Genomic DNA, 24,188 nt, shown 5'->3' on the forward strand with positions numbered 1-24,188 from the left:
ATATGCAAAACAAACGGTAAGAAAGAAAGCAGATATTTCATTAAAAACACAGTGAGCTGGAGACAGCAGAGGAGCATCTTTAAAGTTCCAGCACAGAATTCAAGACCCAGCGAAAATCTTTCAAAAATGGAGGTAAAATACTTTTCCAGATATATAAGACTGTAAGAACTGGTCACTCTGGGGCCCCTGGGTGGCTAGAGGTTGAGCATCTGCCTTCAGCTCAGGGTGTGATTCTGGGGTCCTGGGATCGAGTCCCACATTGGGCTCCCCACAGGGAGCCTACTTCTCCCTCTGCCTGTGCCTCTGCCTGTCTCTCATGAATAAATAAAATCTTAAAAAACAAACAAACAAATAAAAAAAAACCATCACTCACAGATAAGCACCACAGATGTTTACCTTGCTCTATAAGACCCCAGGTGTCTGGGTCCACATGAAGGAGTGAAGAGCACCAAGGATGGGAACTATGTGGTAAGCCTCAAAAAATGCTTACACCTTTTACTTTTTAAAATATTTTATTTATTATTCATGAGAGACACAGAGAGAGGGGATGGGCAGAGACACAGGCAAAGGGAGAAGCAGGCTCCATGCAGGGAACCCAATGTGGAACTCGATTCCAGGACCCTAGGATCATGTCCTGAGTCAAAGGCAGACGCTCTACTGCTGAGCCACCTGGGTGCCCCAAAACACCATTAAAAAAAAATTTTATTTATCAGAGACAGAGAGAGCGAGTGAGCAAGCACGAGCAGGGGCAGAGAAAGAGGGAGAAGCAGACTCTCCACTGAGCAGGGAGCCCGACATGGGGCTCCATCCCAGGACCCTGGGGTCATGACTTGAGCCAAAACCAAGAGTCAGAGTCCAGAGTGAGATGCTTCATCAATTGAGCCACCCAGGTGCCCCAAGAAATGCCATGTTAAACACTCATCAAAAGCAAGCTGCAGAGGGGTGGGTGTTGGGGCTCCTCGCTCAGCAGGGAGTCTGCTCAAGATCTTCTCTCTCCCTTCCTCGGCCTCCCACCACCCCACACCCCCCGCCAAAAAACAAGCTGCAGAAGCAGCATCGGTATCACACAGAGTAGATGCCAGAACCGAGACTATTAGGGACAAAGCAAGACCTTTCATGTTAGTAAAGGGGCTCATCAATCAATCTGACATAGTAGCCATCAATGTCTATGCCGCTAATTATAGGACTTCTGTATAGGGAGTTAAGGGCAACAGAAAAAAAAATAAGGATCAGAACAGATATTAACAATAAAAACAAAAACAAAAACCCAGAAAAATAGACAAAAAAAAAAATCAAAAGCTGGTTCTTTGAGAAGATTCGTAAACATTTATAAACATCTAGCCAAATTGATGACAAAAGAAAACACATGTTAATATTATAAACAACTTCATGTAAATAAATTAGACAACTTACACAGCAAAACTCCTTTAGAAATAAAAGCCACCAAAGCTCACTCAAGAAACTCCACTTCTTTATCACTTTTGAAGAAATCAAATTCCTTTTTTTTAAAAAGATTTATTTATTCATAAAGATACACAGAGAGAGGCCGAGACACAGGCAGAGGGAGGAGCAGGCTCCTCGTGGGGAGCCTGATGTGGGACTCGATCCCAGGACCCCGGGGTCACACCCTGAGCCAAAGGCAGACGCTCAACCACTGACCCACCTGCGCGGCCCAAAATCGAATTCCTAATCAAAAATCTTCCCACAAAGAAAACTGACCCAGAATGCCTTCCTGGTAAATTCTGTCAAAAACTTAAGGAGTAAATGATACCATTTCTACAAAAACACTTCACTAATTAAAATGAGGGAACACCCCAACCATTCCGGGAGGCCCACAATACGCTCCCATCAACACCAAAGAGGTCACAGAAAAACCACAGCACCATGTCTGCTGTGCAGACACAGACACCCCAACAAAACCTTAAGCACACCAAATGCAACTCCGTGTGCACACATGCACGAGTACGGACCACGGCTGGGTGGAGCTGACCACAGGAGCAGGAGGCTGAGTTAACTTCTCACCACATTAACACATCACCCTCAAGAGAGCCAGAAAAAGCAGCTGAAACTCACCTCAAGTGGACACCCGGGTGCCCTGAGCACACTTCACAGTGTAGTGCGACACCCATAAGAACACCACGGCCAGGCAGTGCGCCTGCCCCGTCCCCTGGCCTCTGCAGCCTGGCATGTTCTGGACACCTCACCTAAACGCAATCATGAAGCGTGTGACCCGAGGGGAATGCACTGGGACACGCTCGCTGAGTGGTGACGACAGGGCCCCACCAAGCAGCTCCCAGCGTGGGGGTTTCCTGCTGTTGCTGTGATGGACGAGTGGGCTGCACACGTGTGGTCTCACCTCACAGGGGAAGCCCAGCTCTGGCTGGGGCTGCTTCCTCTGGGAGGCTCCCAGGGAGAACCCCGTCTTCTTGCCTTTCCCACTCCTAGAGGTGCTGAATCCCCCTCCCTCACCAGGTGGCCAGTCCGGGCCACCTCTCTCCCTGACAAGGCCCACTGGGCTACCCAGAAAATCCAGGGTCATACCCCCAACCTGCCGAATCTCAAACTGAAATAACCTGAGCCAAAGACCCAAACCACCAAAGGAGAAATACTTTGATTCTATTCACACAGATTTCTGAAAAGGAAACCACCCTCTGGAGACAGCAGACGGTGCTAGGCCTAGGGACAGGGCGGGGGGAGAAGAGGGGTCACTCGGGGACGCCGGGGGCAGATGTGCTCACCATCCTGACTGTGGTGAGGCAGTGGGCAGGGGTTGGAGTGCTCTTCCATGAATGCACCTTCCATGGACGCAGGCTGCCGGATGTCACTCATGCCTCAGGAATGCTGATGAAGGGACGCACCTGTGTGCTGGGCGCACCTCAAAGGCAGGTGCAGGACTAAACACATCACACAGGTGGAGAACCTGGGAGCCTGCAGGCACACGGCACTTTCACCACCGTTCCCGTTCTTAGTACTACCCAGCAGGATTGTGCTACGTTCTTGTGCCCACACAAGGAAGGTCCCTTCCCAGTGCCCAGGTTCCCGTGGTTGCGTCTGTACCAGCAAGAGACACTTGGTCTCCAGGTGACCCCCTATTTCGAAGGCTGGTTTGCTGCCTCGGAACCTAGCTCAGGCCTGGAACTCACTCAAATACCGCAACGCCTTCCTGACATGACAAGCCTCCCTGTGTCCACCCTCTGCACCCTGATCCTCCCATGTGGCCAGGCCAGTGCCCAGGCAACGCAGAGCCGCCCCTCCTGCCTCTGTGTCTCAGCGTGCCACTTGCTGTTTGCAGTATCTCCTTCCCTCTTCCAGAGCGCCAGCGAGTCCTTGGGGAGGGGCACCTCCTGCCCATGCCCACCTGCGGTGCAGCATCGTGGGAGCTTCTCCTGCCCACCCTGCTAGGGGTCCAGAGCCCGGCTGACAGGAAGACCACCCCTCCCCTGGTCCCCAGCCTCCTCCCAAACCTTGTTTCCTCTGTGTACTCCCCTTCTCCATCTGCTCCCTCCTGCTTCATGCCCTCAGCCCGTGACAGACTCAAGGCTGGCTCATCCTAGATAGAACGCTGGGAACCAAGTCTTCCTCCAGCTGCCATCTGGTCTCTGGTCTCATCACCCGGATGCTGCATAGGCCCACACCCTCACAGCTGCTCAGCTGCTCCTCAGCCAGTAGACCCCCTGCACAACGGGCAGCACTCTCCCCTCTAACAGCAGACGTGATGCTTTCCTCGCTCCTGGACTTGGCTGTCCACTACACACAGGCACGTGCTCTGTCGACCCCCGGCTCCTCCTCGTGCCACCCCTCCCCTGGGGGCCCTTCCCCTTGTCTGGCTTTGCCACCACCTGTTAACAGTGTACAGGCTGGACAACGCTTCCTCCCATGAGCTCGACAATAAGCCTGAGCACAAAGCAGGAGCACTGCCACAAAGGGTGGGTGATGTAAAGGCGGTCGTGTGTGAGGCCTCCTCCCAACCACCGGGACCCTGTAGCTTGAGGGCTTTCCCACACACGTCCTGCCTTCCCAGGTGTTCAGAGTTTTATTCTGGATGGAAAGCCATTTGGAGGCAGGCCGCTGGCCTAGCAGAGACAGGCTGGGCGGGTGGCAGAGGGCAACCACACACGTGGGGTCAACAGCAAGGAGTCCCTCTCTCTCAATGACCTGCTATTTCCAGATGTCCACGATAGAAATGAACCAGTCTGAGCAGGGTTCATCCTCAGTTTGTCAGAAAAAGCTCAAGTGTGGCAAAGAGTATTTCATATCAAATACATTTCCTACCTCTGCAAGTAACGGCTGAAAAGTCAGAATGTCGATTTTCTGTTCTACACATTTTTTAAGTCTATCTGGTATTGGATACTGTGGGAGGAAACTTGGAAGTTGTCGTCTTGAATTCCTTTAAAAAAAGAACAAAAAACAAAAGCACAAGTCAAAGATAATTCTTAATGACCCTCCATGTCACAGGAGCCGTACTCACTCAGACATCCTTTCCCACTTCAGAAAAGCTAAAGGTCCTTCCATAACCCAGTATAAATGTGAACTGCTGCCATCAGTCTGGAGTTTGCAAACTTACTTCAGCTGCTTTGGGATCCTTCCACCACATCAGCTCTCGAGGGCCCTCTCGTGTCCTCCAGCAGAGAACAGCAGGGCTGCCTGGCCCAAGACTCCCTCAGAACCAGGGAACGAAAACCACTGTTCCTGAGCCCCCACTCCGGTAACTCCCACTGCAGCCCTGCGCCTCGGAGAAGCAGCTCCGCTCCGCAGGCCGCGGAACAGCGCAGGCTGCTCCATCTGGGTCCTGCCGCCCTGTTTTTCAGCCCGGGGAAATTTGCTTTTACCCTCTGGCTTCAATCTTTCCCCAGGAAGGGCTGTGGAGAGGAGTCACCAAAGTCGGCCACCGCCAGGATGAAGAACACGCTACTGCTATGGTTCGGTCTGACAGAGCACAAGAAGTGACCGGACAGGAAACAGCCAGGGGAGGCCCAGCGGATCTCTGATCTCAGGCTGTCCCCCTGCATGCAGTGAAAAAAGCACTCCTGCTCCATCCTAACTCCTGCTTCCAGCTCTCACCTGGCCGGGGGCATGCAGCCCCAGCCCCTTCCTCCAGGCACCTCACTTGGATATCCCAGTGGCTCAGCTCTGGACAGGAAGGCTGCTCAGAGAGGTACTGTGGCAGAAACGCCCCCGAAGCCCCAGAGCCACTACTACTACTAGCAGCACCTCGCACCTGAGACACGGGTTTGCAGCAAGGGTTTCCACCAAAGGACGTGTGTGAAGTACATGTGGAGAGGCATTCCGTGAGTGACAGTGAAGTGTTAATTACCAGTATGAACAAGACAAATGGGATGGGACCATCATTACGTACATATTTAGGTAAAAGGCCTCAACGGTCTTACCACATGGTCTGTCTATAGCCCAGGGTAGCTGGAGACTCCGCGGAAAAGGTCCTGGCACAGAGAGAGCCTCCAGAGACTGGCTAGCCAACACACAGCGCTGTTCTGGGTGGGGAGCAGGGGCAGGTGGCAGCAGTTCCAGGTCCCTAACGTGACAACAGGAGACCCTACCTCCTGTTTTAGAGACTCTTCCACACAGTGACCCGCGACAGCTGAGCAGGGGGCTGTTGGTCTAGTTCCCTCTCTAGTTCAGTCAAATGCCAACTAGCAAGCTGCTTGCTATACCGCCACCTGACAACCTGGGCTCCATAAAGCTCCTATAGTTAAAATGCAATCATTTAGGACATTCCGCTGCCTGCAGGCCCCAGTAACGCTCATTGCCCCGGCCTAGGCTCCATCCCCAAGGGCATATCCTTTCCATGATGGATGGTTCTCACAACTTACTGGTAACTACTGATCACTCTGTAGAAGAAACTGGACGTTTTACATATTTACCTCATCTAATGCTTGTAACCATGTGAGGGACACTATCATTTTACAAACAAGACCAGGATTCCATGAGGCTATGAAACTGGCCCAAGGTCACACAGCGCCTGGTAGTAGTGCTGGATTCAAACAATGGCCTGACTCCAAAGCCAACCACTTCATACTCTGCTAACAGAATTTTTCTTTAGCCTGCAAATTAGTAGAAATCCGTAATACCTTAAGTTATTACTGGGCAGAAATGTGATTTGAAATTCAAGATTTTCCAATATTAGAAAAGAAGTATCTATCCTCCAGTGGATTCTGGGCAGTACTCACATTAAACCTGTCAGTTCCTACAGCTGTGGGTGAGCTTTCACATCACAAAATCAGGAAATATCCTTATAGCTCAGATTCTTCCCTATAGCTCAGATTTTTCCAGCACCGAACTGCAAAAATTCTGATTTTCAGAGATTTTTCGTTTAGCAGCTACAGAGCATGTGGACCTGTAGCACTTGCTTGAGGCTACCACCCCAGTCCCCGACCAGTCACATTTTGTGGACCTCTTGCCGACTGGTTCCTCTGGGTGCCCATGTGGGATGCAGGATGTCTGGGTAGATGGGCCGGGCTGCTGGGAAACACGAGATGAGGCAGGAGCAGCTGAGGCACACTGGTGGCCCAGGGGGCCGTGGCTACTGCTCTGTTCTCACACAGTGGGGCCCTCCTGAGGGACAGAGCTCTAAGAGTTTCATGAAAACTCCTCCCTGCAAGTTCGATGAGGGAGGTGCCTGACGTAGCTGCCCCCCAGCTTTATCCCAGGCTGCCTGCCTCTCTTCAACAACCACGTGGCCTACTCATCTCTCACACCACGAGCACACATTTGGATTCATGTTTTCTGCTTAAAGTACCTTTTCTGTGTGGTCACAACAACTGTAGTTTTTGTGGATGTTACTGTGGGGGAACTTTTAGACTTTTTCCAAGAAAATGGTTCTCGGACGGCTATTAGCAACTCCTCCCCACTTATGACATTGACTTCAAGGTACCGCCCAATTATGAAATTGGAGAAGCAGATCAGGAGAAGCTCCTTGCAGCGGCCAGAATTCCTGGAAAAAACAAAAAGCAGTTTGATTTTAGTCATAAATAAGACAAGCAGATCCGATGGAATTCCCCTCTGTACATGTATGGAAAGTCGGTTACAAAACCAGTCACCCTTAGTTTTCAATAATTTTCTTCAGAGGAGAAAAATGAGCTTTCTAAAATAAGAATGTTTTCCCATGATAAAAATAAATCAGCCACTTAAAACTATTCTGTGATTCTCCAACTTAAGAACAATAGGAAAGACACCGTCAGTTCTTAAGTTTAAATGAGAATTGTGTAATGTTACCAAAAATATCCTGCTTTTACTTTGCTTTCTGCCCAGTTTCCTGCTGCTGCTCTATGCAGGCTCTCTTGGATGCGCTACACTGTGTTCTGTACTGTCACGTTTAAAGTGTTGGCACCACACGCTCTGACTGAAGGAAAGGTCACCGTGCTGTGAGGACCGAGGGCCTGAAGCAAGGTGGTGGTTTAATCAGACACATTAAAAAAAAAAAATGGAATTAGCAACTATAGAGGGCTGCTGAGAAAGGAAGAGGCCTGCAGCCCAGATGCCCCAGAGGCAGGCCCAGCAGGCAGGGCTGGGGAGCTCAGGATTCAGGGCAGGAGGCAGGGGAGGAGGAGGGCTGTGAGGGCTCCCGGCCAGCTCCACACAGTCTGCCCAGGAAGGGAGGGCCCAGCTTCCTGCCCCCTGAAGCCTGTACCCGGGCCTGCTGCCCAGATGGAGACGGAGGGGCAGGAAGGCCTCAGCTGAGGAAGCAGGAGGGAAGGCGAGGAGCAGTTGCTGAGGGGCTGATGGCAAACTAAGCTGAGCCCAGCAGGCTTGAGGCTCAGAAGCCAGGGTGATCGGATGGGGCAGCTTGTCAGGCTTGGGGAGGCAATGCCTTGGGTGGTAAACTCACTCAAGCCATTTTCTCCATCAGTGCTTTTCCTTGTGCTTTGTCTCATCTGAATAGTTATGAAGACTTTTACAACCTCCAACCTAGAAGTATCACCCATGAAACCTTAAAATCCAAACATACAAATGTCTCCAAAGGAAACTCACTCCAAGCCCTCCAGGCACGTACTTTGCATCACACACAACCACAATCGGGGCTCTTCCACCTGGAGGGATGAGCCCTCCGGGCTCCAGCTCTGTCACCTGCTTCCAGGGCTTCCTCTCTTCTCTGTCCCCACCTTCTTTACAGGCACGGTCATCTGGGAGGAGGAATTCAAATCCAGTATCAGATCAGAAGCTGAGCGGTCTCCGACAGCGGTGGCAAGCCAGTGACAGTGCATGTGCACGCAGTCAAAGCATAGGACAGTAGGTGACAAAAACATCAGTGGACAGTGGGCGGCCCTTCCCGAGTTCAGAACTGCTCACAGGAAGCAGCATATCTGAAGCACTTCTGGGTATCTGTCAAGCTGTTTTTATCCCTTTCCTCATTCCCAAAACATCAGACAAGAGCCCAGAACCAAAACAGCCGGGAGCACACACTGCTGTACCAGCTGGAGCATGCCAGCCACTCGGCCCCCGGGCCCCCGGGCCCAGGCCCCAGGGACAGCAGCAGCCTCCCTGTCACGCAGACCCTGCAGGGCTCTTACCGGTGGACCCAACACGGTAACAGGAGGAATGTCTACCTGGACAGACTTCCTTCTCTGATGCCTGACAAGCTGGGTTTTCTTGGTAGCTCTCTAGTGAGTTAGCAGTTTCATCTGAAAAATTCTTGTTCTCCTTCTCAGGAACAGGAGACCCTACTGGGCACATCTGAGTTTTATCCAGCATTTGGAATCTGAATTGTTTAGCTTTATCCCAGCCAGCCAGTTTACAGCTGACTAAGTTTTGAGGAGTATCTCCTTTATTCCTGGAAAAAGAAAATCAGCCATGAATACAGACAAGATCCCTGAAGCTGAAATAATTGGCTACTGTAAAATACAGAATTCAATCTTTTGAATGAAAAACAATTACAAATACCTTTAAGAATATAAGTAAAGAGGCTATTTCAGGGTGAAAAACTAAAAGATCTTTATAAAGGAAAAAATTAAAGTTGGTTCTACAAAAATCTTTTTCCTTTTTTTTTTTTGGTTTTTCAAATTCTTAAATTGTAATTTAAAACCCATTGACAAGGACACCTGGGTGGCTCAGTGGTTGAGTGTCTATCTTCAGCTCAGGCCGTGACCCTAGGGTCCCCGGATCGAGTCCCGCATGAGGCTTCCTGCATGGAGCCTGCTTCTCCCTCTGCCTGTGTCCCTGCCTCTCTGTGTGTCCCTCATGAATAAATAAAATCTTAAAAAAAATAAAACCCATTGACATAATTTTATATAAGCAACAAACTTACTCTATCCAGATCACCATATTTTTACTTCCTCCTTCCTTTAACGTTCCAAAATTTGTCATCCTCGTGACTTCAATATCACCTTTGTTTTTCAGTAAAAGGGCTCCATAGGACTCATCGGTAGTCTCTTCAAAGGCAGCGGGGTCCCTGGGGAGAGCACCCACAGAGACAGCACCATCACTGTGGCAGGCACCCCACAGCGCCACCACCCGCAAGCATCGACCTACCCAGGGTCCACTGTTAGAGGACAAATCTGCTGTCAGTCCCCCAGGGACAGGCCACAGACCCACACAGAGCTCCCACAACACTGAGAATCTCTGAGAAGGACAGCAAAACATCTTGAGGAAGAAAATGACAAATTCTACAAGATCTAGAAAAAAAATGTCACCGTGGTGACATCTTGAAGGAGTCCCTGACTGTGGGAACAGAGTGTTCAGTCCTCTCCTCTGCAGGCTGCCAGCAGGGGTGAGGGAAGGCACCAGTGCTTCTTTACTCTCCCTCCACAGACCCTGTGGCTCCCCTCAGGCCGCGGACACTGCTGGGAAGCCGGACCATGTCCTCCTCTCTGCGCATCCACAGTGCTCCTCTAGACCGAAAACCTGGAGGCACTCCCCTCCCAGACTGCAGCTCCCTTCAAAAGACGGGGCCCTGTCCACAAACTCAGTGACATTCTGTAGCATGCCGGAACCCTCCTCAGCCAGCTCCTGCCCCTCACACCCTTCCTGCCCACGCGCCTCCCACTCTGTGTCACCCCCGATCCTTCCTCTCTCCTCTCATCCAGTCCACATGGGCTGACAACAGTTGCCAACCCCTCTTCCCGTAGCTCCCACAGTCTTGCCTCTGCCCTCACCCCTACCCCAGACCACAGAGGCCATGGAGGTTTCTGGCTCAAGCCACCTAGGGAATGGGGATGGGGAAGACTTGGGGCAGGAGGAGCTGCAGCTGGAGGAGAGTGGACGTCCTGCCTCACACTCATGAACTGGTGCTCTTCTGGACATTCAACTAGGCAGCGGGTCCGCAGGGAGCATACGCTCGGGACTAATGCTGCAGAGTCCCAACCAGCTCCTGGAGAGACTCACACAGAGCCCCGCTGCCCCCAGGCCTCCACCAGCAGCCTCCCCTCGGGGTCAGGAAGCCATAGCGAGTGACAGCCCTTAAACTCTTCAGGGCAGATACATGGCTCTTCTTTGTCCAAGGCAGCACTTCTGGGGCTGCAACAGTGCTTGGCACACTGGGCTTCTGCTGAAGGGTAGGACGTTCATTCCATTATAAATTCAGGAAATGGGAGCTGACTGCTTCACTGCCTGAGAGTTCCCGGGACCCACACATTGCTCTCATCCACTACTCACCCTCTAAGCCCCCATGACTACTAGAGGCTTTCAGAGAAGCCTCAGGCAATGTGCAAGGGATCAGAGTGTCTCCTCCCCAAGGAGAACGAGCACTCCCCCAGACTTACAGCTGCGCAGGGGCCACCTGAGGCTCCCCAGTACCTGACCACCCCGCCCCTGGTAGGAGGCCGCGCAGACCGTCTCTCTGGTCACTGCCATGCTTTATGTGTACGGAGGGGAGCTCAGCTGCAGAACAGAAACAAAATTAAACCCCGGGGGGGGGGGGGGGGAAGGGTCATGCCCCACCCATTCCATTCAACAGATACTAGTCCACACCTACCCTGAGCTACCACTTCTCTCGAAAACATAAATACAAAAACCATAGAGCATGTTAAGAAGTGCTTAAGGGGGGATCCCTGGGTGGCGCAGCGGTTTGGCGCCTGCCTTTGGCCCAGGGCGCGATCCTGGAGTCCCGGGATCGAATCCCACGTCGGGCTCCCGGTGCATGGAGCCTGCTTCTCTCTCTGCCTCTCTCTATCTCTCTGTGACTATCATAAATAAATAAAAATTAAAAAAAAAAAAAGAAGTGCTTAAGGGACTCCTGGTGGCTCAGTGCTTGAGCATCTGTCTTTGGCCCAGGGCAAGATCCTGGGGTCCCGGGATTGAGTCCCGCATCAGGCTCCCCACAGGGAGCCTACTTCTCCCTCTGCCTGTATCTCTGCCTGTCTCTCTCATGAATAAACAAAATCTTTGAAAAAAAGAAAGTGCTTAAAAAACCCACATCAGACTGAACAACAAGGATCTAAAACTGGATACAAATGTTAAGTCATTCCAAGGAATACACTTGGACCCTGAGATGGCAACTATTTTCCCTGTGACAGTCGGCAAGGGGCAGGACTGGCCACCATCCTCCTGAGCCCATGGCAGTCAGGAGCCCAGGTAACTGCAGTGTCATTTTCAAGCATTTCTGGGCTTAAATGAAGAGTCAGGGAAGCATATGTTTTCATGGCACAGGTGTTTCCTTATACTGTACATGTAGCTCCAGGGGACCGTGATGCCTAATGTGGGAAGCAGGCCTCCCAGCTTCTGCTCCAGGGCTTTTGACTGCTTACTACCAGGAAGATGACAGAACTAGTGGGGAGTCCAAGAGCGTGATGCAGACACAGGGAGGAGCTGCTCTACTCCTGTGGTACACACACTGGGCAGTGAATTCCTGCCATGTCTCATATGCTCACACTACTCAGTCCATCAGATGAAGCGAAAATCCAACCTCCTGTGCCTGCCAGGCTGTTGTGGGTGGTGAGAGGAGGTAAGGGCCGTGTATCTGGTTTCATTGCCCCACAGATGGGCCAGAGTCATTCCGGGCAAAGTAGGGTCCTGTGGGGCAGGGGCACTGGGTGCTAAGTAGCCAAGGATGACAGCATCTATTGGATGGTGGGAATAGCGGCAAGGCTCCCCATCCCACACAGCTCCCACAGCCTTGAGCCAGGTGGTCTGTCCTACTGAGTCTGTCTGTAAACCAGTGGCACTCCCCACTGTTCTGCTCCTGGAAGACCCACATTCGTGCCGAGGACAGCGGCACAGGTGCTCAGTGTGTTGCAGGAAACAGGACACAAACACCTTCTTGCACAGAACTTGCATTCTGATGATAAACAGAATAACTAAGGAAAACATCCAGTAAACTCACTGGAGGTTAAGTGCTAAGGAGAAAAACCAGGCAAAGGAAGGGCACAAGGGGCAGGGCAGGGCTGCCATTTGCACTGAAAGCTCAAGAAGGCCCCATGCTGCTTTATAAACATGTGTGGACAAGCTGGAAGGTTGCTGGGGCTCAGAGTGAAGAGCCCAGATATGACAGTAATTCTAAGGGGCTCCTGGTGGCTCCATTGGTTAAGTGTCCAACTATTGATTTCCACTTGGGTCATAGTCTCAGGGTCATGGGGTCAAGTCCTGTGTTGGGCTCCTCACTTTGTGTGGAGTCTGCTGAGGATTCTCTCATTCCCTTTGCCCCTCCTCCAGTAAAATAAATGAATCTTAAAAAAAATTAAGAACCTGTGTCCAACAAGTTCTATAAAGTAGCCACATGTGAAAGAATAAAAGCTATAAAAACCCACCAAGAGGGTATTATGCTGAGTGAAGTAAGTCAATCGGAGAAGGACAAACAGTGTATGTTCTCCTTCATTAGGGGAATATAAATAATAGTGAAAGGGATTATAAAGGAAGGGAAAAGAAATGTTGGGAAATATCAGGAAGGGAGACAGAACATAAAGACTCCTAACTCTGGGAAACGAACTAGGGGTGGTGGAAGGGGAGGAGGGCGGGTGTTGGAGGGGAATGGGTGACGGGCACTGAGGTGGACACTTGACGGGATGAGCACTGGGTATTTTTCTGTATGTTGGTAAATTGAACACCAATAAAAATTAATTTAAAAAAAACCCCACCAAATGTGAAAATTTCCAATATAAGATTAAGGATTAAGAAGGAACCATTCAAATTTCAATCAACTACAGAGGCTGCCAAAAACCTTCCAGAAGATACTTTCCCTTTAACTGCCCCAGCTAAGGATTTTGACAGGCTATTATTTGAGCTTGTTAAAGCAACTCTTAAAATACACTTAAATTGGGCCTCTCTCTTCCCAGAGAAGGTGGCTGTTTCCTCATTACCGTTTTTTCACCGGGGTGATGCACAGGGCTCTCCAGATGTAGCATGACTGGCTGCTCTCCACCACCACAGCATTGACTATGTCATGTCTTCGAGGCACGTATCCTTCAGCAAGTTTCACAGAGTCCAAGGTGAAAAAGATGCTGTCATCTATCACCCCGTTTCTCCCGCAGAGGCTAGAAATGCAGACCTGCAAGCACAGTAATTGACAACTGTGTCCACATGTGCTACTCCGGAGGCCCACCTCTCCTAATCAGCCCAACTCGGGTTGGTCCGGAACCAGAAACACACACCTCACACAGGCCCCACTGCAGACAAAGTCCAACCTCTGGGGGAGTGGGCACCCTGAAGATTTTGTGACCATTGGAAGGAAAGGACCCCAAAGCCAAGGCTGAAGTAGGGGAGTGAAAGTGTCAGGTGGCCAGTGTTCACTTCCTGAGTCTCCATCCCAGCACGCATTTCCACCTCCACCCTGTGCAAACTCAATGCCCCCTCGTTCCAGTCTCCAACACAAAGCATGCCTGCCTTTACGGGCAAGCTCTCATCCTACACCCATTCCACTCATTCCCAGCAAGCAGAACTTCTTCTCATTCTGTGTCAACTACAGGACCTAGAGTTCCATTGTATGAGCATGCCAGGCGATCTCTATTTATCTCCTTAAGGAAACCAGCATTCTCAGCAAGGAAACGAGGTCTTTTGGCCAAGACTGAGCCTTATTTAGCTTGACTTCCCAATGCACCCCCAGGAGAAGCCTCAGCTGTGAAAACACAGGAAGACCAGGACAAGCGAGGGCCAGCACCTACCCTGTCCACGTGCTTGTACCTCAGTGGCTTCACTGAGATGGCCTCGCTGCTCCATGTGCCTGGCCGGATCCAGTATTCCGCCTCCACCCAGTCTCCCTTGCAGGGCTTGAAACCTCCAAGCAAGGAAACCATGGTGCTTACTTAGTAATGTTGGTTATACCAAAGTGTACAATTCATTCTGAAGTTATGATAGCTGACGTCATTTCTGTCCTACCTAAGAAACCAGTTTTCCAATCTCAGCTCTCTTCTAGGTTGCCTCAGTTGAACGAGCAGAGGATGTTAAAGACCAACCTTTCTATGACCTCATCCTCTCCCACCTACAAGGGCAGGGAGCCTAGGAAGGATGGTGGCCATCATGGTCACACACCGGGTTTCTACAGTTTTGGGATCCCATCTGGTTTCAAATACTTTCCATGTTTCTCATAACTATTATTAACAATTGCAACACAATAAGCTGAACAGCCAATCTCTGACCCAGCCTCTAGGGAGTGGCACATTCGTGGTGGGCAGTCTCTCTAAATCATGGGCACTCCTTCCTGTCAACTGTTTCCAAAAACAGTGTGAGTGCCTCTCCCTACAGGTACACACGGGGGACTTGCGGACACAAGGCAGTGTACTCAAGACTTCAGAGTTGGGAGGTCTATCCCAGCTCAGACCCCCTGCCAGACCCTGGGTGTGCCACATAGCTGTGCTGTGGCCTGCAGGATGCAAGGTGCTGCTGGGCTGCCACTGGCGGGATGGGTGGGAATGTTGGGCCACTGGAGGTTCCATGACATAAGTGGCTTAACCGTCCAAGGTAAAACATGGAGAGTAGTCTGCACAGGTGTGCTATGATGCAAGGTGTAAAGCTACAACTTGTTAACAACCTTTGTGTTAGTTTGCAGCCATTAGTCCAAAACACAAAAGTACAGGGATGCCTGGGTGGCTCAGCTGATTAAGCTCAGGTCATGATCTCAGGGTCCTGGGATCCAGCCCCGTGTGGGGTTCTGTGCTGGGCATGAAACCTGCTTGGAATTCTCTCTCTCCCTCTGTCCCTCCCCACCTCACACATGTGTTCTCTAAAAAATAAAAAAAATACATAAATAGGGATCCCTGGGTGGTGCAGCGGTTTAGCGCCTGCCTTTGGCCCAGGGCGCGATCCTGGAGACCCGGGATCAAATCCCACGTCGGGCTCCCAGTGCATGGAGCCTGCTTCTCCCTCTGCCTGTGTCTCTGTCTCTCTCTCTCTCTGTGTGACTATCATAAATAAATAAAAATTTAAAAAAATACATAAATAAAAACCCAAAGTGCACAATTTAAAACTGAGTTTGTTTCTCAAGAAAGCTGGTGATAAATATCTATAAGTGCAAACACCTGCTGATCAGCACAAGGGCCACAGTGGTACCACTGATGGTATGAAACCAGAAGAGACAAACCTGTTGGAGCATCAACTTCCAGGTCAGGTGGTATTTTAAGACAATGCTCAGAAGCACAATTTTACAGGTTGCAGGACACTTTTGTATGTTGTTTTATAAACCATGACTTCAGTTATCAAATAATTGTTTAACATAATTCTGTTAATTTTTTATTCCAAATCTCTTCAGATACATGTGGCAAATGAAACAAAGTGTTAGTTGTATAAAGTTACTTCAAAGAGAAAACAGTGAAGCAAATTCAAATAACAGTTTGATTTTTTTTTGCCCATCAAAATCATGGGATCAGGGGCTCAGTGGGTTGAGTGTCTGCCTTGGGCTCAGGTCATGATCCCAGGGTCCTGAAATCAAGCCCCATGGGGCTCCCTGCTCAGTGGGGAGTCTGCTTCTCCCTCTGGCCCCCCTCCCCAGCTTGGGCTTTCTCTCAGGCACATGCTCTCTCAAATAAATAAATAAAATCTTAAAAAATAATTAAATCGCAGTTATTGAAAATACAGCTTGTAAATAGAAGACAGTGACACTGATTTCCACCAAAGCAACAGAGGAAATGAGGCCATGAGGCCCCAGGAGCTTGCATGATGCACAAAGCATAAAGCTGAAGCCCTATATTGGACTCCACACTAACCCAATTTGTATCAAGTCTTCCAACAAAGCCCTTTACTTTTAATTAGGTAAATAGATATTCTGTAATTTTTTATGACCTATAAATTTACAGCATCCGAGTTTATTTATCTTTTAAAGATTTTATTTATTTATTCACGATAGACACACACAAGAGAGAGGCAGAGACACAGAGGGAGAAGCAGGCTCCACGCAGGGAGTCTGACGTGGGACTCGATCCTGGGACTCCAGGATCACACCCTGGGCTGAAGGCAGGTAGTGCTTAAACCGCTGAGCCACCCAGGCTGCCCAGCATCTGAGTTTAATGTAACATTCAAAAAAAAAAAAAAATCAGAGACACAACTATTTGATGAGTTTTAGTTTATAACATTTGATCACCTTTGTCTCAGAGGCAAAGACAGTACCTATAAAAACATTTGGCCTGACATATCTCAACAGAAAAAAACCTGGACTTAAGAATTTAGCAGAATTTGTTCTGAGCTTACTAATAGTCCCTCAATTAAAAATATTACAGCCTACAGGGAGAGCCAAAGGTTTCAGTTTCAAGTTTATCAACCATGAAATGCAGCTTTGAAGATTCTAAGCCACTATATAAAAAAACAAAATTAAAATACTAAAATAGATGTTTTAAGTGTTATTAAACGTTAGTAAATAGTAACTTATTTACTATTGTTTTTCAAATATTAGGATTCTATTTATTGGTTTGAAAGCACACACAAGAGAGCTTACACACAGATGGGATGGGGGGGCAAAGGGCAAGGGAGGGAGAGACTCTCAACCAGACTTCTTTGCTGAGCTGAGCAAGGTGCCTGATATAAGGCTTGATCTCACAACTCAGATCATAATCTGAGCCAAAATCAAGAGTCAGATGCTTAACCGAGCCACTCATGCACCCCAATGTTTTTTTAGAATACCAGTGACATGGTGTTAGAAATTCTGAAAAAAATCAAAGTATGTGTCAAGAATATAATGATGGAATAATAAATATTAAGTTGTTTTATTAAGCCCAAGTCCTATTTCTTTTTTTAAAATATTTTATTTATTTATTCACGAGAGACACACACACACACACACACACACATACACATAGGCAGAGACACAGGCAGAGGGAGAAGCAGGCTCCACACAGGGAGCCGGATGGGGGACTCAATCCCGGGAGTCCAGGATCAGGCCCTGGGCTGAAGGTGGCGCTAAACCACTGAGCCACCCGGGCTGCCCACAAGTCCTATTTCTTTAAAAAAAATTTTTTTTTTGCAAAGTTTCTGAAAAATGCTACTTTAAAGATCCATTAATATAGTAAAATCAATCTGCTAACTGATGTGTAACTATTTCAAGAATATTTAATTTTAATTAATTTTAACACCTCCTCCCACTTCTCCATGTGCACCAGTCCTGACACTAACTTACGTGGTCACCCTGGCCATGGCTCTGGCCCTGGAGAGGAGTGCAGCCACTGTCAGGACATGAGGTGGGGTGTGATCCTAATCTCCATCCCCTCTCTTCTGCCAACTGGCGGGTGCTGTCCCATAGGCTAATCCCAACCAGCAGCTAGAGAGCAAGGCTGGGGGTGCAATATTGGGCAGGTTTGGGGGAGAGTAGGGCAGATGTAGAAAGACATCGGACTGTCCAGTTCCAAAAGCTGAAGAACTTGATGAAGGGAGAGTTGTTGGGAGGGCTGTGCTTCAACCCAGGAAGAAGGGGGCCAGTTGCCGGGTAGAGGTTTTCAGAGAGAAAGCATGAGGACCTCCGGGATACTGGCACACTAGTCAATGAGGAGCACCCTGACACAGGGCACAGCATCCTGTGCTACGTGTGGCACCAGCTTCTTGGGCCTAGGGAAGGTCTCAGAAAGGATCCAGGGCACCTGCTCTGTACCTCACAAGTGGGTCCATGAACCAATTTAATTTGAAAATAAAGAAAGCCGGGGATCCCTGGGTGGCGCAGCGGTTTGGCGCCTGCCTTTGGCCCAGGGCGCGATCCTGGAGCCTCGGGATCGAATCCCACGTCGGGCTCCCTGCATGGAGCCTGCTTCCCTCTCTGCCTGTGTCTCTGCCTCTCTCTCTCTATCTGTGACTAACATAAATAAATAAAAAAATTTAAAAAAAAAAAAAAAAAAGAAAATAAAGAAAGCCTGAGTTATGACCCAGGCTGAGAACTCAGGCCGCGATGGTGACATGGATATGCAGATGCTAGAGGGCCACCCACTGCTTACCCTAGAAATGAAGAGGGAAGAAGCAGGTCCGTCACATACGCGGATTTTAGACCCCAACCTTTAGGCCACTGATTCATACCCAGGGCCATTCGTCACCCAAGCCACATCTGCAGATGTTCTAGCTGTAATAATCGGCATTTAGTGGGCAGAGGTCAAAGATGCTGCTGAATACATCCCACAACTTTCAGGGCAGTCACCACAACTGAATGACCAGCCTCAAATGTCACAGGGCAGAGCATAAGCAAGCCTGCTTTAGGCTAAACGCCCATTTTAGCAGCCTTGGCCAAACGGGTTTAGGACTCACTGGATATTCATGTGTAAAACAGCTTGGGCCCTGCTACTGACAATAAGACTTCCTGTTAGTAGGAAGTTGGGCACCTGGCTAGCTAAGTGGGTACAGCATGTGACTCCTGATCTTGAAGTTGTAAGTTTGAACCCCACGTTGGGGGTAGACTTTACTTTAAAAAAAAAAAAGGGTTAAAAAAAGAAAGAGAATTCCCATGAGTGTTATTTGGGGGCCTACATCTGAAGTGTCATCCACAAAACTGGGCTGATGGCCACCACTGCCTCTACAGTCGGAGACTGAGGGGACTCAGTGATCCTGAGGACTTTCCTCCCACCTGCACACTGTTCACATTTCTCCCCAGTGACACCCCTCCTTCAAACAGTCACATCTTGCATACCTCCCATGCTGAAAGTACACTGTACACAACTGAACCGGACACCCAGGTTACCTACAAGGGTTAGGACACAGCCCATGCTTCACCTGGACCTTCCTCAGAGTCCTTAGTCAGCTCTGCACTCAGGGAGGCTGTGCCTTACTGTGTCCTAGAGGAATCCCAAGCTGGTTCACCTCCCACTCTAACACACCACTTGTGTGGTTACTACAGAGCAGAAAACTGTCCTGTCTACTCTGCCTCCTATCACAGCACATTCTACAAAACAGTGCCAGGCCTGGAGTAACACCTTCTAATATTTGCTTAATGAATGCCAGAAAAAAAACCGCCCATTCTGACTCCTCCTAAAGTAAATAAACATCTAGTCCAATTCCTCCTCTTCTCACCTTCATTCAGATCAGAGATTCGCAACGGCATCCTGCCACCTGTTTTTGTAAGTATAGTCTGATAGGAACACAGCCCCATCTTTCTGCTCCGGTGGTGCCTACAGCTGCTTTCTTTCTTTCTTTTTTTTTTTTTTTAAATTTTTTTTTATTATTTATGATAGTCATACAGAGAGAGAGTGGCAGAGACAAGGCAGAGACATAGGCAGAGGGAGAAGCAGGCTCCAGGCACCGGGAGCCTGACGTGGGATTCGATCCCGGGACTCCAGGATCGCACCCTGGGCCAAAGGCAGGCGCCAAACCGCTGCGCCACCCAGGGATCCCCCAGCTGCTGCTTTCATGCTACCTACCAGCCCAGAGGTAAGGAGCTGCGAGACAGCACATGGTCCACAGGCTTTACTACCTGGCCTTTTTGGACTCTTATCTATTTCCACATTGTGTTTTCTCTTTCAAGAACATTGTTGAGTTGAACTTCAGAATTGCATTAACAAATTATTTAGGCATAAAAACAAAATTTTATAACAGCTAAAAACAAATGCAATTAAAAACATGTATGTTTGTGCGAAGGCACAAAGTTACCCCCAAATCCTATTTTAAAACATCTGAAGTTCTGTAAACAGCAGTCCCCTTGTATGTCTATTAACAATGCTGACTTAGATTAGTAACAGTACTTAATTGAAAGTAATAATTAGGGATCCCTGGGTGGCGCAGTGGTTTGGCTCTTGCCTTTGGCCCAGGGCGCGATCCTGGAGACCCAGGATCGAATCCCACATTAGGCTCCCGGTGCATGGAGCCTGTTTCTCCCTCTGCCTATGTCTCTGCCTCTCTGTCTCTCTGTGACTATCATAAATAAGTAAAAATTAAAAAAAAATTTGAAAGTAACAATTACCCAGAAATTAATGACTCCATTCAACAAATGACACAAAACAAACTACAGCAGTCTATACCACCTAATCTGCTTGGAGCCAACACCTGGTAAAGGCATTCTAGTCTGAAATTCTCTTAACAAACAAAGCAAATTTGACCCTTTCAATGTGTGTAACCATCTCAAATCTAATTCATAAAATTAAAAAAATATTAAACACAACCTAATCCTAATTATAAAGTCATCTAGTGTACCTTCACAGACACTCTGCAGAGAGAAGTATGTGGTCTGACTGATGTAGCCAGCACCTTCCAACAGTGATGTCACACAGCCAATCAGCACCCGGGGGCTGGAGTCAGACAGTCCTCCACCATGGGTTTTGCTGTCATCTTCCCATTTATCTGAGACAGCTTCCACCTGCAAGACAGACCACTGTTCAAACCATAATAAAAGGACTACAAGAGAAGCAAACTACAGACCAGTATCTCCTATGAATATACACATTAAAAATTCTCAAAACATAAGCAAACCGAGTAACGGCAGTGTATTAAAAGGGTTATACACCACAGTCAAGGCTGGTTTATCCAGAATGCAACACAGGTCCAACATATGAAAATCACTCAATATAACACACCACACATTGGTAGAACAAAGGAAAGAAAAACACACAAAAATCTCAGCTGATGTAGAGAAGGCATTTGATAAGACTCCCCCTTCACGAGAGAATACTCCAACCAGGAATTGAAGGAGAGATTTCTTCAATGTGATAAAACCCACAAACGAAAAACCCACAGCTAACATCACACTCAATGATGGAAAAATTGAAGGCTTTTCCCTTAGGATAAGGAACTAGGCCAGGATTTTGCTACTTCTCTTTAACAAAAGCACTGAGATCTTAGCTAGAGCAACTGGGCAAGAAAAAGAAATAAAAGTTATCCAACCTGGGAAGGAAAAGTAAAAATTTTTGTTTGTAATAGCATGATCTTATAGGTAGAAACGCCTAATATTCCATTAAAAATATGTTACAGTTGGGGATCCCTGGGTGGCTCAGCGGTTTCGCGCCTGCCTTTGGCCCAGGGCGCGATCCTGGAGTCCCGGGATCGGGTCCTGCGTTGGGCTCCCGGCATGGAGCCTGCTTCCCCCTCTGCCTGTGTCTCTGCCTCTCTCTCTCTCTCTATCATAAATAAATAAAAAATAAATCTTAAAAAATAAAATAAAATAAAAAATGTTACAGCTAATAAACAAATCCAGCAAACTTGTAGCATACAAAATCAATATACAGAAATCAGTTCCATCTATATGCACCTACAAAAAATTAAAAAATGTAAATTCAGAAAACAGTTTCACTTACAATACCATCAAAAAAGAAAAAAAAACAGGAATAAAGTTAATCAAAGAGATAAAAAACATACACTAAAAACTACAAAATGTAGATGAAAAAAGTTAAAAAAGACACAAATAAATGGAAATAGAAAGCATTCATGGACCAGAAGATCTAATGTTAGTGTATTGATATTACTCGATGTGATTTACAGATTCAATGTAATCCCTATCATAATCAATAGGGATTTAATCAATCCCTATCAAAACCTCAATGACATTTTCAATAGAAATAGAAAAACCTCATCCTAAAATTCACCCAAAGACCCTCGAAAGGACCCTGAACCACAAGTATCATCTTGAAAAGGAAGAACAAAGTTAGAGCATTTCAAAATGTGCTGTAAAGCTACAGTAATTAAGAGTGTGGTAGTGCCATAAAGACAAACAAGGCTGATGGAATAGAATATGGTCAAGTGATTTTTTTTTTTTTTAAGATTTTATTTGACAGAGCAAGGGGGAAGCAGGAGAGGGAGAAGCAGGCTCCTCACTGAGCAGGGAGCCTGACATGGGGCTCAATCCCAGGACCCTGGGATCATGACCTGAGCTGAAGGCAGACACTTAATACACTGAGCCACCCAGGCACCCCTGGTCAAGTGATTTTTCAACAAGAGGCTAAGACCACTCAAAAGTGAAAAGGTAAAACCGGCTATCAACACGCAAATGAATGAAGGAAACCCTTACTCAACACCATACTAAAAAAATTAATGCAAAATGGATCAAAGGCTTAAACTTAAGAGCTGAAACTATAAAACTTGTAGAAGTAAGCAGATGTGAAAATCTTCATGATTTGGATTAATCAATGATTTTTATATTGATATCAAAAGCACAGGCAATTAAAAAAAATAAATTGTACTTCACCAAAATTTAGAACCCTTTGGGAAGCCTGGGTGGCTCAGTGGTTGAGTGTCTGTCTTTGGCTCAGGGTGTGATCCTGGAGTCCCAGGATTGAGCCCCACATCGGGTTTCCTGCATGGAACCTGCTTCTCCCTCTCCCTGTTGTCTCTGCTTCTCTCTGTGTCTCTCTCATGAATAAATACGATTAAAAAAAAAATACATGGTTTACAAACATTCCTCTCATTCTGTGGGTTATCTTTTCAGTTTTTCTTGATAGTATCCTTTGATCCACAGAGGTTCTGGATTTTAAAAATATTTTATTTATTCATGAGAGACACAGAGGGGCAGAGACACAAGCAGAGGGAGAAGCAGGCTCCATGCAGGGAGCCCGATGGCTTCGGTCCTGGGACTCCAGGATAACACCCTGGGCCGAAGGCCGGTGCTCAATCGCTGAGCCACCCAGGCATCTCGTAAACCATGGATCTGATGAAGACGTTGATATCCATTATATATAAAGAATTTCTGAAGAAAAAAATAAGATAATTAAAATATGGGCAAAGAACTCAAATGGACATTTCTCCAAAGAAGATCTATAAATGACCAATGAACACATGAAAAGATGTTCAGTATCACTGATTATTAGGGAAAGGGAAATCAAAGCCACAGTAAAAGAGCACCTCATAGCCACTAGGATGGCTAACATTAAACAAATGGAAAGTAACTAATGTTGGGGAAGATGTAGAAAAACTGGAACCCTGTGTATTGCTGGAGGGAACATAAAACGGTGCAGCTACTAAGGAAAAGTTTGCTGGTTCCTCAAAGAGCTAAATATAGGGCAGCCCGGGTGGATCAGCGGTTTAGCACCGCCTGCAGCCCAGAGCATGATCCTGGAGACCCGGGATCGAGTCCCACATCGGGCTCTCTGCATGGTGCCTGCTTCTCCCTCCGCCTGGGTCTCTGCCTCTCTCTCTCTCTCTGAATAAATAAAAAAAAAATTTTTAAAAAGAGCTAAATATAGAATGACCATATGACCTCTGTAATCTCACTCCAAGATATGTACCCAAAAGAAAATATAGACTCAAAGACACCTGTTCAAAGCAGCATTATTCACAATAACCAAAAGATAGAAACATTCCAAGTGTCCATTAGCAGAAAAGTATACAAACCATAGTCTATACACACAATGCAGTATTATTCAGCCACTAGATAAACCTTGAAAATATTGTTAAATCCAACAATACAAACACAAAAGGACAAATGTCACATGATCCCACGCATATGAGATACCTAGAACAGCCAAATTCATAGCGACAAAGTAGAATAGTGAACTATTATTTCAAGGATGATGATGAAGTTGTGAAAATAGTGGTAATGGGTGCACAATCATGTTATAATATGCTTAATGTCACTGGATTGTATGCCTAAAAAATGGTTAAAATGGTAAATTTCATGTTATATGTATTGTACCACAGTTAAGTCCCATAAAAAGTAAGCAAAAAAATTACCTATCTTTCATGAAATCAGTAAATACTACCTCTAATGTTGGTAAATCAAGTAAACGTGTAAGCATATTATTCAAGTAATTCAGGATCTACTGAAGAGCTAAGAATAGAAACCAAGAAAAGCACTGGCTTTTCCTCAAGCACAAAGGCTTGAGGAAATAAAGCAAAGCTGGAGTGTATGCAGGGTTTTTTTTGGTAGCACTGTGGGCCAGAGCAACCTACTAGAACTTTCTGTAATGACAGAAAGGTTTTATGTT

General features: G+C 47.5%; 1 protein-coding gene across 1 annotated transcript in view; it reads right to left on the reverse strand.

Annotated features, from left to right (window-relative positions):
- The window catches only part of MOV10L1 (Mov10 like RISC complex RNA helicase 1), a 70,729-nt gene that overhangs the window by 38,767 nt on the left and 7,774 nt on the right, over positions 1-24,188 (reverse strand). Inside the window, exons 3-10 of the mRNA XM_041756686.1 lie at positions 20,470-20,632; positions 14,046-14,158; positions 13,245-13,432; positions 9,260-9,403; positions 8,562-8,785; positions 8,009-8,138; positions 6,755-6,949; positions 4,273-4,387 (exon numbers count right to left, since the gene is read on the reverse strand). Of these exons, the coding sequence (XP_041612620.1) occupies positions 4,273-4,387; positions 6,755-6,949; positions 8,009-8,138; positions 8,562-8,785; positions 9,260-9,403; positions 13,245-13,432; positions 14,046-14,158; positions 20,470-20,632 (1,272 nt within the window). The remainder of the gene's footprint in view (positions 1-4,272; positions 4,388-6,754; positions 6,950-8,008; positions 8,139-8,561; positions 8,786-9,259; positions 9,404-13,244; positions 13,433-14,045; positions 14,159-20,469; positions 20,633-24,188) is intronic.

The sequence above is a fragment of the Vulpes lagopus genome, chromosome 5 (genome assembly GCF_018345385.1).
Source record: "Vulpes lagopus strain Blue_001 chromosome 5, ASM1834538v1, whole genome shotgun sequence".
Classification (NCBI taxonomy): domain Eukaryota; kingdom Metazoa; phylum Chordata; class Mammalia; order Carnivora; family Canidae; genus Vulpes; species Vulpes lagopus.